Source organism: Chaetomium globosum, genomic scaffold (assembly GCF_000143365.1).
Source record: "Chaetomium globosum CBS 148.51 scaffold_5 genomic scaffold, whole genome shotgun sequence".
Lineage (NCBI taxonomy): Eukaryota > Fungi > Ascomycota > Sordariomycetes > Sordariales > Chaetomiaceae > Chaetomium > Chaetomium globosum.
The window spans coordinates 4,086,510-4,100,192 of record NT_165980.1 but is presented as its reverse complement, the minus strand read 5'-3'; the positions used below and the strand labels follow the sequence as shown (position 1 = coordinate 4,100,192).

The 13,683-nt window shown below is 55.7% G+C and overlaps 3 protein-coding genes and 1 non-coding gene across 4 annotated transcripts; 2 read left to right on the top strand and 2 right to left on the bottom strand.

Moving 5' to 3' along the window:
- Positions 1-1,781: 1,781 nt before the first annotated feature.
- Positions 1,782-3,299, bottom strand: CHGG_08171 (uncharacterized protein; the record flags this gene model as incomplete). The annotated part of the gene is made up of 1 exon (XM_001225826.1): positions 1,782-3,299. One exon carries the CDS (start codon positions 3,297-3,299, stop codon positions 1,782-1,784), a length of 1,518 nt encoding a protein of 505 aa, XP_001225827.1.
- A 1,277-nt stretch (positions 3,300-4,576) lies between these two features.
- Positions 4,577-4,647, top strand: CHGG_11284. The gene has a single exon. It is a non-coding gene; the product is annotated as a tRNA-Gly (tRNA).
- A 342-nt stretch (positions 4,648-4,989) lies between these two features.
- On the top strand, positions 4,990-5,562 carry CHGG_08170 (uncharacterized protein; the record flags this gene model as incomplete). The annotated part of the gene is made up of 2 exons (XM_001225825.1): positions 4,990-5,086; positions 5,429-5,562. The coding sequence occupies 2 exons, from the start codon at positions 4,990-4,992 to the stop codon at positions 5,560-5,562; spliced, it is 231 nt and encodes a 76-aa protein (XP_001225826.1).
- A 7,314-nt stretch (positions 5,563-12,876) lies between these two features.
- Positions 12,877-13,263, bottom strand: CHGG_08169 (uncharacterized protein; the record flags this gene model as incomplete). Its single annotated transcript, XM_001225824.1, has 2 exons — positions 12,877-13,060; positions 13,190-13,263. The coding sequence occupies 2 exons, from the start codon at positions 13,261-13,263 to the stop codon at positions 12,877-12,879; spliced, it is 258 nt and encodes an 85-aa protein (XP_001225825.1).
- Positions 13,264-13,683: the final 420 nt, after the last annotated feature.

Below are 13,683 nucleotides of genomic sequence, written 5' to 3'. Positions count from 1 at the left end.
CACCCCCGGCACTCAACCCCTTTCTTGAATTGCCAATCCAAAAGAACGCAAACTTTCTCGTTCGCGTGTGACATGGGGGACGAACGATAGTTTTTTTGTCGGCATGTTGTCCTCAGCCACGCAACAACGAGAGACAGCCGAGTCTTCCATCTGCGGGATGAGACACGGCATGAAGAAAAAGAAAAGAGGTTGTCCTCTATCATGGGACACGGATAATGAATACAATTGGCGCGCTCCCGTCCCGGAATGCGACACGTGGGACGCCCACAGGCAGAAAATGCCGCTTTTTGAGAAAGGCTCGACCGGGAGGCTTGGGGACTGGGCATCGATGGCCCTCCGCTTTTGTTCTTTTCGATCCTGTTTTAATTTGAGTATTTACTCCCTTTTTTGATCTTTCATCAGCCAGGCGTTATGACACTGGGTTTTGAGGGGGTTTGGCACCCGGAAATGAAGGGCAAGGGAGGGGATAAGAGGCTTTTTACCATACATGGGAGGTTGCAATTGACATTTGCCTCGATTCCCCTGGTTCCCGATGAGATAACACCACGCCAGTCCCATATGCCCCGTCCCGCCATCTAGTTACTGGTGGTAGGCGTTACTTTCACGTTGCGCGCATATTTCGGGATGGTGGTTAGGGAGAGCGAGAATAAAATTTTGTTTGAGGCATCTTTTATAACTGGGCTCGTGCATTGTGAAGTGTCACATTGAAGTTGATGGGGGTTGTTATTAATCATTTTCTTCTGTCTTTGCTGGACTCGAGCTTCTGCGTCTTTGTATGAGGAATATCAACTCGAGGAACGTCGCAGCAGCATGTAAAATGATATGATGACGGCCTCCTACTTCTTATGAGACAACATCTTGTTAAGTACCTCCCCATCGACAACGCCATGGCGGAGGAAACATAACCGCACGCCGAGCTACCTGCAGGCTTTAAGCCTTCTATATAGTATTTAACATTCGACAACTCGCAAGCAGGTTTCCGCACTCGACACAGAGTCAGCAGCCCAAGATTAGTCAGCCACCGCCTTCATCGCCACAACTCTTGGAGAATGTAAATAAACAACAGGTCTTATCTCTCGCTCGCAACATCACAACCTAACCTATCACACAACCACTTCAGTGCTATCCAGCCTCATCCACCTTTACCTCGAATTCTTTCCACGCAGAGTAGACACAACGATACCTAAAATCCTTGTAATCAACGCCTAAACCTCAGGTTTTATCCTATCAACATGAAGAACAGGGCAGCTGGAAGGCGAGGCTACTACTAATTTTCTCCTGCCGCTGTTTTTGCCTGGAGGAACTCCAGGTTCCTTTTCCTTACGTCAAAAATGCCATGGCCTGCTCTAAGCACGAACCAGTTTTTTCTCCATAAAAAAAAACCCAAAAAACCCTACAAAACGGTGTCATTTCTAACCTGTACTGTCGACTTCTCACTATAGAATTTTGGCTTTTTTCTCCTTTTCGACTTCTCTCGATAGCATCTCGAAGTCTGGCGTCATCTGCATTTTGCTTCCTCGAATTGGCATCTCGCAGTTGTTCTTGGCGGTGGTGGTGCACGGACCGTTGTGCTTTGAACTGGCCCAATCAAATTGCCGGAAAAAAGCCGCTTACCCGCATTTTGGCATCAGGGCCCGTGTGACTCGCTGCTTCGCTCGTGCCTTTGCGTGCCTCCGTCGCGCAATCCTCGACAATCACGAACCAAGAAATCAAATTTCTGTCAAAAAGTGGCGAAAATGAGGTGTTCAGGGTCGACACCTATTATGGGTTGACTATTACTACTAGAGCGACGCAACCGCTTCTTCGTCAGCTGCTTCAGTGGCCTGCACTGATTCGGCCATGGCGTCCCATTCCTGAAACCACGGCTCGTGCCTGTGGTCTTGCTCGAACCGCCGTCTGGTCTTCTCACCCTGTCGTTCCAGCTTGAGGATGGCGTCCCTCATGTCTTTATCAAGCACGTTCTTCGGCTCGATGAAGTCACTGCTTGCCGGCTTCCGAAACAGATGCAGCCCGTCCCAGCTCTGCGCCCTCGACAGCTGCACGTACAGGCTCATGAAGCTGGGCCGCGTCGCCGTGCCACTCGAGTGGACGCCTTTGAGGTTGACGAGCACATCCGAGAACTGTTTGCCTTGGCTCTTCTGATCTGTCATGGCGAAGGCCGGCGTGCAGAGAGGCCCGGTTCTGTGGGTAACCCACCTGAAACCCGGCTTGCCCCTCCATCTGCCTTCTTTGCCCCGCATTTGGCTCGGGATGGCGACCGTCTTGCTCTTGACTAAGATGGTGCCGTTGGGGAGCCCGGGGATGAGGTCCGCGCTATCGTCCGAGTGGAGGAGGACGGCCACCGGCGGTCCGAGATGGAGAGTCACGTCACTAGTAAGGGCGATGGTGCCAAACGCGAGGTCGGGGAAGATGTCGACGGCCATGAAAGGTGCTCCGTTGACGACCTTCAGCCCGACAAACTGGTTGCGAGTCACCGCGACCGGCATGCCTTGGGCGTAAAAGAAGAGGCCAGGGGTCGGCAGCTGTGAGTCGTCTCCGTGGCGGAGTACGTCCCCCAGCTCTTCGACGCGCAGCCGCTTCCCCGATTCGGTGTCATGCTTAGCCACAAAGATGGAGATGTGTTTGCCGTGGGCACGAGCCCACTGGATGACGGCGGCCATGTTCAGGTCCCACCGGTCTTGGTTCAAGGGCGTGATGGCTCTCAGTCCATCTACGAAGGAGGACTTGCACGACGGTGTATAGAGGCGTTGGCTCAGCCGCTGGAAGTCCTGCTCGGTCTGCTCGCCATTGCGCAGGCGCCGAAGGAAGCCCCGCAGCCTTGGACAGCCGGCCGCGCGGACCTGTTCGCGGAGGATGACAACGGTGGTGAACTGGAGGAACAGCTTATGCGCAGCTAGGTGCCTTGCAGCGCTCTCTGGTCTCTGTCCGCTGCGGTCCCTAGGCGTTGGCAAGAGGAGGCTGGTCTGCAGGACGGGGTCGAACTGGAAGAAGTCACCAAAGAACATGACCGTTGGGATCCCGCCGAACGGTCGATGCTGGTCGTCCCTGTACTGCCGCAGACGGCTGTCTACCGCCGCGAGCGTGAGTCCGCCCACCTGGCTGATCTCGTCGACGATCAACATGACCATATTTTTCCAACGCAGCTTTTCTTCTTCCGATATGTTCCTTGCAACCTCGTTCTTGCCCTCGAATCCAATGTTGGTCGCCGAGTGCAGCGTCACCCCGCCGATCAGCGCGGCCGCGTTGCCGCTGGCGCCCGTCAGGAGCAGTGTATGGAGACCGTCCTTCAGCCGGAACATGTCGTGGATTGCGTGGATGACGCGAGATTTCCCCGTGCCGCCCTCGCCGCCAACGTACTGGAAGTGCTGCCAGCCCCCCTCTTCCTGCAGCCGCGTGCCGCGGTCGTCAAGGAACGCTGCTGGTATTAATACCGCCAGCGACTGGAGCTTGTTTAGGGTCCAGTGCCTCGTAAGCCCAAAGGCGACATCGACGTACGTCGCATAACCGCCGAACTCGAGCTGCATCTGTCCGCCCAGACCGACTTCATCCGCTGACCCTCCGTCTCTGTGAATGTGCCGTTGTGGGCTCCCATGAGGCCCATCGTCATGCGCAGAAGACAGATTCGCTTGCCTGCCCTGGATAGTTGCCGTCACGCTGCTGTCCTTCGTCTTTCCCGTTGAATAACAACCGTGGAAGTCGTTAGCCGGCTGGATGCGAACAGCTGTCAACCCATTTCCAAGAGGATCCTGGATCACATGCAGCGGTCGCCTTCTGGGAGTTCTCGATCGAAACCTCATCTAAGGCCCTCAGCTCGTCGACACAAGCGTTCGCATCCCAGTAGTTCTTCCAGACGACTGGGAGTCTATTCGACAAAGCAGTTTAACCGCTCACAACACGACATCCATACGACCTAGCACAGTGCCTACAACACCACGCTCAACCGGTCCACGAGGAATCACAAGCTGGAACCCATTTTCCTCACCCGTTGGCGGCCAAAACTCATTGGCAAATAAAGAAAAAGAACCGGCACAGCCCCGGAAGCATCCGGATCATGAGGCAACCGAGCCACCGGCCACCCTTGAAGCACCGCCGAACTCGACCACAACCCACGCCGAGCCAGTGCTTACAATTTCAAGCCCAGGTATGACTTCCTTCGAGCTGGCTAACTGGGCTAACCACCAACAAGATACCGACCACACCGACGACGGTTCAAACGCAGAGCAGTTGTTGGAAGATCAACTCGCTCCGGTGGACACCACTCCAACAAGAAAGAGAAAGAAGCAAACTTCTCCGGAGCCGATCCGAAGCAAAAGGTCTACAGCGGGAAAGAAGAGGGCGCGACTGGACGATTAGACGCTAGTCTGACTGGAGAAACCACCTTTCCTTACTTTCCCAGCATTCGTCAATAACCATCATGAAATGGAGAAAAAAAACAATTACATCGTTGACTCCGCTATGGGGCCTACCTGCAGCCGGCAAGTTCCTCCAGGCTCCTTTGGCGTGCCCGCGCGCAGCGGGCACGATCACTCCTGTTCAATAGGGAAACGGAGCTGAAGAGGCATCCAATCAGGAACCAGCGTCAGTGGTTTAGTGGTAAAATCCATCGTTGCCATCGATGGGCCCCGCGTTCGATTCGCGGCTGACGCAATTCTTTTGCTTTTGGCTCATTGTCGCTTTTGTTTTCGATGTTCTCAAGTTTGTTTGTTTGCGAGGAGGTGTTGAATGTTGGATTAATGGATGTGAAAGGAGGTGTATCAGAATCGAGGTTGGTTGAGGTGTGGTAGGTGGTCTAGTTAGCTTACCTGCATGGTTGGCAGGGAGGGTTGTCTATTTAGACTTTGGGCTCGGGAGATGGGAGAGGCTCGTACGAAGCAGAAGATGTTGATAGAGATGTTCTAGTGTTTCGTAGCGTCAAGACGATTTCTCATTAGTATGGCTAATCGAAATGTGGATTTCGATTCTCCCATGGCGTGACTCCTGATGTTTACAATGCACGAAGGTGTCACTGACAGAAATCCTGCAAGCCACTCGGCCTCGGAGTTCCATTCCTCCATGGAAACCGAACCCAGGAACTTCTGCTACTTGGGTCAGTCCATATCTGGCACCCGGTGGTTCCGAGAAGCCGGACCTGGCAGCAGCAAAGGTTTTCCCAAACCGTCACGACAAACAGCTATGACCTTCACCTCGGCCCATCCGCCCGGCAGCCGAGCACATACAATACAAGCAAGTGGTGTCATTCGCAGTCTGATCCCCCTCCGCCCCAGCAGTAGTGCCGTGCACACAGCACACAACCAGCAAACACGACCCTCTCGGAAAGCCCCCCGATTGCTCGTTCGGGCCGAGAAAAATCAACCGGCACATCGCAAATCACACGGCGGTTTTTTTTTTCTCACCGGTGCAGAATATTCACTCATCACCAAACACACAGACCCATCCATACACGGATCTCGTACCCAGGGCGAGGGCTCCGAGGGTGTTCAGCTGACCCGGCCGCACCGCACGGCCTTGACTATCGAGATGGGAAAATGCGCCGGTCAAGCTCGTTCGCCCAATGGGCGGTAATTAGTTCGCATGGCAGCCCACTCTTGGGAAGAAGAAGCCCGAGCGCCGCAGTAAAAATTTTCGTGCACTCGGATCAGCCATGTGGTTGACGCTATGGTTGGCGGAAACTCCCCAACGACACGACGGGGGGATGGGATTTTGGAAGGATGAACTGACAGCCAGGGGTTATGACTCGTTTCGGGCTACCGAGCGGACCGGGACAGGGCCTCGGCAATCGTCGTTGGTTTGTTGTTTGTTGGGCTCAACGGTGATCAGATAGTTATTCGTTTCGTACCCGCCCCAGCCGTCCGTCTTGGGCTTGCGGGGAGTGCGGGCTATTGGTAGCCCTGGCAACCCCCATGTCAACGGATACGTGCATCGTAGTTCTGTTACAAAAGCTAAAGAATATGAGCGTTTGCGCCTCGACCTTCTAAGGGGGTTTCCAAAAGCCCGAGGATACCAGGAGGGTTACCCTGCCGCCCGAATGGCAAGGCCGTGCGTGCTGGCGAGGTGATAAATGACGGAGAGAAAACAGAGGGAAAAAAGGAGGAAACAAAACGATTGCCAAAGCCAAAACACAGGGGTTATGGATAGATCTGCTGGGCTATCAGTTTTCCCCTGTTTTCCGCCGCCTTCCCGCCGAGGGCAACGACAAACTAACGGGCAAATTAGTGACATTAGGCGACCGGCAAGGCTGCCCGAGGAGATGATGAAGGGGATAATAAAACGTGGCCGGCGACCACGGCCCTTGGCACGGCAGCTGCTTTGGGCCTGAATCAGCCGAACCCCAGGTTTCCCGAGTATTCGGGCCTTTGGGCGGCCGGGAACGTATGGACGCTAGTTAGGAGGCGAGCTACACTAGTTAACGTCAACTAGTTAACGGAGGACGGTGAATGCTGCTGGACGCTCGGGAATGAAACGCGTCATGGGGGTGTCAATTTGTTGGGCTGGTAGGGTATGTAACCCGCCGAGCCGGGTGCTCGTTTCTCGCGTGTCATGGGCCAGCCGGCCCAGCAAAGAAAACATCCTTGGCGAAGTCGGGGAAAAAAAAGCAGAAAAGTTTAATGAACGAGCGACGAACGCAATGCTCGGCAGAATGTTCATGTGGGTTGACATGGTTGACAACTGAAAGCGGAATCCTTCCCCGGTCCCACGCGGCGCCGTTCGACGGTTGGGAACGTTCAGGATGCGACGTCAGGGGGTTGGTGGATTCGGTGAAGCAAGGTGAGGTCACAGTGCTTTGTTCATCAGAGGTTGCGTTTGGAAACTGTGACCGAATCATGATGGCTGGCTGGGCTGCTGGGGGACCCGACCGGTGAGGTGAGCCATGTGTGGCACAATCCCTGGGCCATCCTTCCACACCACGCAGGGGCGACAGGCTTCCAGAAATGTTCTCTGCGTTGCGCCGCACGGAGTACCTGCAGCGATTGGTACCCGTGGCAGCCCCTGTCAGTTCATCTCGTCCGGGCCGTGCGTGCCTGCGCTAGCGTGAACGGTGGGCAATGCGTCCAGCCGGAAGCTTCCCGTCACGCTCACTTGGGAATTTGCAAAACGCGCAGCAAGCTCTTTCTCTCGGGGCTCCGCAGTGGATTGGAGCAGTGCTGCAACGCCGCAGCGCCCGGGCCAGTTTCATCGATCCATGCAACACCACCCAGGCTCCCAAGGACGCTCCCACATCCCCTCAGGGCCGAAGCCACGTTGCAGACATGCCCCGGGACGGCGCCCCTAGTGGAGTTTTGGTCGCCGAGGGTTTGGGAGCGAGCTCCAATGAGCCTAGTCGCATCGCCGCGTGATGTTCCGTTGGGTTTTCTGGAAATTTGGATCTGAGTTTACCGAAGCGAAGCGGTGGGGTCCTGCTCATTACCCGGCTTCCGTTTCAAGTAAGGAACGAGAAACTCGTAACGGCCGTTAGCTCTGACGGATGACCGTGTCCCTGAAGGGGGTTTTGTTGATGGTAATGCGTGATAATTAGCATTGGGGGAACAGCCCTGCTCTTTGTTCGTCCATCCTTGCCTAAATTGGCAACAAAACTGATTGCCGGCATGCACGATCTGAGACGACAAGTTGGGGCCGCGATCGATCCATCGTTTTTTTGTCGCTGTCATATCTGACGGCGGCGATATCAGAGACATGGCTTGCCAAGCTCGGAAGCATCTTGCCGTTTTCGGGCTCGTCTTGCTGTTTGCTGAATCCGAAGCGCCTCTTGTGTGCGTGGCACGTTCCGGCCGCGAAGCCCAACACGCAGGCAGAGAAGAACAGCCTTGTGAGTGGCCGTTGGGCGAGAGACATCGAGCTGTCGGGCGACCGATTATTCGCAGATGCAACCGCTAACCGACTCGTCACATGATGTGATTCGAATGCGCCAGGGAAGCCTCACTGCACCTGCACGGTGACGACGGCCGTTTGTCAGTGGTTGGCAGTGGATCAATAAGAAGATCTCCCCAAGCGCCCGCCTCGCCTTCGCAACCTAGTCGGCTGGATCCGCACAGGGTGCCGGGCCGGCCTTGGGTTTCAGGGGAGCTGTTCGAGTTTTGCATCCAATGTCCTTACATGCCTGGACTGTACTGCCCCTGAGATTCAACAGACCGCAGCCAGCCCAACTCCCATTGGAGCTTGTCGCCACGATTTGCGCTTTTGGAAAAGAATAAGCAAGCTCTCAGCCTGCAGCGGTGTACTGGAACGTGAAAGGGGGACCAGAGTCGGGATCGGGTTGAGCTTCTGTTCCTGAGGTTCGGCTGCCGGTTGGGCCCCGAAGGGCTTTCGATTGGTACATGGTTCGTACGCATACGTAATGCAGATACTTCGTACGACTTTCTTTATTTCACCGGGCGATGTCGCGGCTCCGCCTGCAAGGTACGGCGTACCGTGCTCCGTCAGGCGACGGCCGAAAGACACATCGTTACCTGGAGTTCTGGACAAGCCGTTTCCGCCGAACAGGGAGTCACGAAGTGCCCTGAGCCCGTGATTCGAGATTAGCTAGCTGTGCCACGTCCTCCCTCGCCAAAACCTGCACGCGTGCCTCAACTCACCTTTTCGCTTCTTCTCTCAGCGGTGCATAACGCTTCAGAGTGGCACGATGGCACGTGGGGCATTACCAGGCCCGGAAGGTTGACCCGTGGGGCTTATGTCCAAGCACGTTTTCATGTGCCATTGCCCTTTAATTTACCACGCCGGCCGGGCTGCGAGGCAGTTCACTGGGCTGAGCTAGAGGCCTCGCGTGGATGGGAAGCGTGCCAGAAAACGATGCCATTGGGTTTATCGGTCGCCGCGTCATCCTCTGCCGTGCGCCGGGTGACAGTGAAGGGTCGTTGAGTTGAGGAACCGAGTCTCGAAGGCGATACTGCCTTCTTGTGTGGGTCGGATGAGTACCCGCTGCATGGCATAGCTAGAGGTGTCAGCTCTGCATCGGAAAGAATGCGGATGGCCCGACCGAGGGAACCGAGTCCAACGTTTCTCAGCAACATTGCACTGCAGCAGCTATTTCGAGACGCCCGACCAAACTTGTTCCATTGTCGCAAATACGGCGCCTTGCGACACGACACGAGAGGTTGACTACAGTAGAGATTGTCTGCATCTTAATGTGTCACTGTCGAGTTGTTCCAGGTTACCGCCCCTTCTCCTCGTGTGTGCTCGTTGATTGCATGCGGGGATGGGTGGCTAGGTGGTCCACTTCGGCTTTCCGATCACCTTGGGTTCTCCTGGATCGGTCAGGTTAGCCGGCTTCTGGAAGTTTTCTCCCGCTGCGGAGCGCGCCACTGGGGAGAGGGGGATCCTCCTTGGACGGAATAGGCTCCGTCTGCGCTTCAACTCGCCCCCGTCGACGCCTCCAGGCTTTAGTCAGATGAGTCCCACCAAAAGATTAACTATGCAAATTTAGCATGGGGATTTGTTTTGCGGTGCGAGGCCAGGTACGGATAGCTAGGCCCCTCCCTTTTTTTTTTTTCTTTTGTTTTCCGAAAGACGGAGGAGGGACGGTGTTGGCCCGTCCGCAATCCGGCATCAACCGCCTTTGCAACCGCGGATACCGACAGTCTGGGAAAGACGGGGAGGTCAAAGGAATTGCCGAGACTGAGGTTGAGGAGGAGCGCGTTTGCCGCAAGTCCCGCGGTCGACAGTCGCTGTCTCGGGCACGTGTTTACCTTTATAATATCGATAACTTCGGGTCCGTTCAGGAGCATGCCTGTTGCACAGCCCAAGTTCGGCCCAACGGCGGCGATGACCTCGTGAGACTTGGCGGTTGCGATCAACTCGGCCGGGGTGACTCAAAAAGCCCGGAGGACTCGCAGATACCCGGGCAAGAACCGGTCGGACAAACTTTCAGCTCGCCTCGTTTTCGTCGTGTGGATGTATGCGTACGGCCTCAACGCTCAAGCCCCGGCGAGAGAGAGTTCGCATGTGCTGAGAGGGAAGGCCTGGAAGACCTGTCGTGTACGGGCGCGACCCAGACGACTGCGTGCGTAGAGCCCGTAACACTATCGCCTGAAACACTACGCGGGGACCCCAATCGAAATGCCATTTTCGTGTGTCAATGTTGCTTCAATGGCCCGCTTGTTCGAGTTCTCTTTCGTCGGTCTGGGCCCTCAGCCGAGTTGCAGTGGGTTTCTGAGACGCGCAGGTATGCATCCCAATCGCCGCTTCTACCACCCTACATGCAAACGTGGGATATTGGGCATCATCGCATCGGCCTTGTCATGTAGCGTGCTTCTTTAGCATGCCTCCAGCCTCTTCACCTTGGCTGGACGGCGCCAGCAAATCGGTCGCATGCGGGGGCGGTTTAATCTGATTTGGCTCACCGCCGCCTTGCCGACGGCGATGTTGGCATCCGGCCTGGGCATCGGATGTCTGCCCCCACACCTCGGCCGCTGCCGCAAAAGCAGGTTTTCACTGTAACTGCCCAGCACATGGTAAAGTGTGTATTTGCATGACCACGAGCCTGATTCCGGGTCGAGTCCCGTTGCCGCCGCCCGACACATTCCTCGGGTTGCTAAACGTCGTGGAAAACGGACCATTAACTGTTAGCTGGCAGAGTTAAGACAATCCGGCCTCCGACGCATGTGACGTCTCGGTCGGGAACCAACCATTGTCTTTTTGTTTGGGCCTTTGGGTACTTGTTGAGACAACCCAGAGTCCAGTTGTACCATTCTTTCCGTTCGGTCCGCCCCGCACCGGCCATGGCCGGTGTTACTCGGAGCTCTGGGCAAGCCAATTGAGTGTTTCTGCTCAGAGGACTGCGGCTTTGACCTGGTGCTGTAGATCACGGCCTCGGTTGGATCATTAACTTTTGACTTTCCGGACGGGCATGTGTTGGGTTTAACTCTACGGATCCGGTCGAGGTTGTAAACCCGGGCATGTTTCAACATGTCGCGGGCGACGGCTTTCTCATATCCGCCAACAAGACGGCAGATGCATTCGATGAGGTGCCTATCACTGGCTGTGCACGATGCTATAGGGCAGAGTTGCCCCAGGAACGGACTAGTGGTCAGATCCGAGAGGCGATGCATGCAACATGGTGTCGGACGCCAGGAGGTTCGCGGCTGCGGGGCATGCAGACCGATGTTGACGATGTTTGGGTGGAGCCCGCTTGTTAGTTTGCCAACAATGCTAAGTGATGCATGGCCGTGCCGACTCTGATTTTCTGGCCCGAATCGAGGAAGGCCGTTCGAGTTGGGTAGATAACCTCGGTGCTCCCTCACTTGCGGGCGGAAACCCGAAGAGGCACCGACGACCCGGGGTCCATGTGGCTGACTGGCTTCCGTCGATGTTTGCGTACATGTACTTCGGAGCTACCGATCCGGAGGCCGGGCCAAGCCTCAGTGAGCCCCAACCGTGCGCGGCGGACAACAGAAGACGTGGACTCCAGTTAGCCAACACTGAGGCGGATGGGCGATTTTGCTATCAGGCGGGGCCCTAAGAATAGGAATACATTTGATGCAGTGCCACGACAGTCCTCAGAGGGATCCCTCTCATGTCGCACACAGATGCATGGATGGATCTTCCGGGCGATGCGCTCGGTGCGAGTGTATGTGTGGGACGGGGGGTGTCTCGAGTGGTTACGTCGTCGCACTTCCCGGTGTTTCGATGTCCGGAGCTGGCAGCACACCCGGCTTGGCCTTCCGAGGTCATGGCTCGTCGATCCGGCCGTGCAGAGGTGTCGTGATGTCTGGCGGATGCAGGACCAAAGGTTGCGGTGCCAGTTGGGCACCCAAATCACGGGAAGAGTCAGGAAAACGGACAGACGAGCTCCTTTTACACACCTACATGCCTGCAGTGGGATTCGGAACTGGGGGTGGAGTCGGATGCGAGTTATCTGTGACGCATGGGGGGGAAGCGAAGCCGTAAATGTGCGCCGGAACCTTCTTGTGTTTGCCCAAACCAAATTCAGAACCTTGGGGGGGGGGGGGGGGGGGGGGGGGGGGGGAAAATCGGAAAAATTCCCGGTTGAAATTTTTGGACCCCCCAAAAGTTAAAAGGTTTGTAAACCCCCCCCCCCTTTGGGGAACAAATTACTGAAACCCAAGTTTAGATAATATTCTGGGGACCCGAAAGTGTGTATGGCTGGGCGATGACGCTCGGGGGCCTTGTAATTTTTTTTATTTCATTTTTTAAGGTTAGGGTTACCACTCTCAACAATGCTGACGGATTGGGGGAATTGCGGCTCGTGTGTGGCCTATCTTAGACTTCGCATTGGTGATGCTTTCCGTTTTTATCGAACATGCCCTGCAGCTGCTTCCATTTTAGAGGTGTTTGGGGGCTGCCTGCCCTACACGTGTTTTTGCCAGTGGTGCCTGGTACTGCCTGTGCTGGGTCCCTTCCTCTTCCCTTCCCAGGTAGGTAGGTAGGTTCCTTCCGTACCAATTCCTCAGCACCTCGGTAGACGGAATAATGGAGGGTTGTGATTTACGCCTGTTCCCCGTCCCGTCCGCCCGCCCCATCTCCTTCATTAATCGCGCTGATCTGTTGCGAAAAATTTCTGTCTACCGCACGGGCGATATTGCGTCCACGGTCGGCTGTTCCGAAAAGAGAATCCGGGTCCCAGCGGCTTGGTTTTCACGTTGACACATGGACCCACTCCTGGGCACTCTCAACTGGGAAATCATTTTGGGACACCGGCACCCATTGCGAAAGGGATGCAAAGCTGGTACGATAGGGTTGGCCGAGCACCGAGCAGCAACGAGCAACCAATACCGTGCAGACGTGTTACCTGTCGGGTCCCGAGTTATGGTCGTCGCATCACAGAGAGCCCAAAGTTATCACAGAGCGTGGCTTTGACGCTCTGCCTGGCAGGTATTACCGTCTCATCGACACAGTGTGTATGCGTTAGATGCCTTGCTCACATCATCCGGCCTTCACCAAGGTCCAAGTCCTGTGCAAAGCTGAAGCTGAAGCGCACGCAGGTACCCAGAAACCCCGTCCAAAGCTCCGTTGTGGGACAAGCAGGCGGCCCATGCCCCGGTCAATCCGCCGAAGGCGTTCATCACCCTGCCTTGAAATGGAATCGCTCTGGTGGAACTCGACCAAACTGTGAGAGGAGCTGAGGAGGGCAGTTTGCTGCCCGTCCGGGCTTGGGCAAACGGTACCACCCCATGCCGCCAAGACGCATAACGGAGAGGTCTCCAGGGGTAAAGTACATTGCGGCTAGGTACCGTACCTGAGGACTCGACGCCAACACCAGGGTCCGGGGTGCAGGAGCAGGGGCAGGGTAAGAAAAAAGATCTCTGCCATTTCGTTTCCCTGGTCTCGCAGCAATCCCATCCCTTTATTATAAGCCCGACGGCTCCCCTTCCCCATCTTGTCCTTTTCCTTGGTTTCCCATCACAGCTCTTTCACCCTCTTCACCGGGTTCTTCCTCCCAGGCCTCTCTCCTAACAGTCTTTGGCATAATAGCCTCCTCGATCTAGCCTCTTGTGACGCTGTTCGACTCCTAGCACTGGACCTGAAACTACACACAGGACCAACACCCACGCTATAATTTCCGACCTTGAGAAGAATAGGCCCGAAGGTACATCAGACGCCTACACCCAGCGCCAGACTCTTTTACCTTCTGTCACATCGGCTGCGCCTCATTCCGCGGACCCCCAACTGTTGCAAGAATAATCCGTACGAGCGTCCATCACGGGATCCAAAACCCGGCTTGGTCACCCT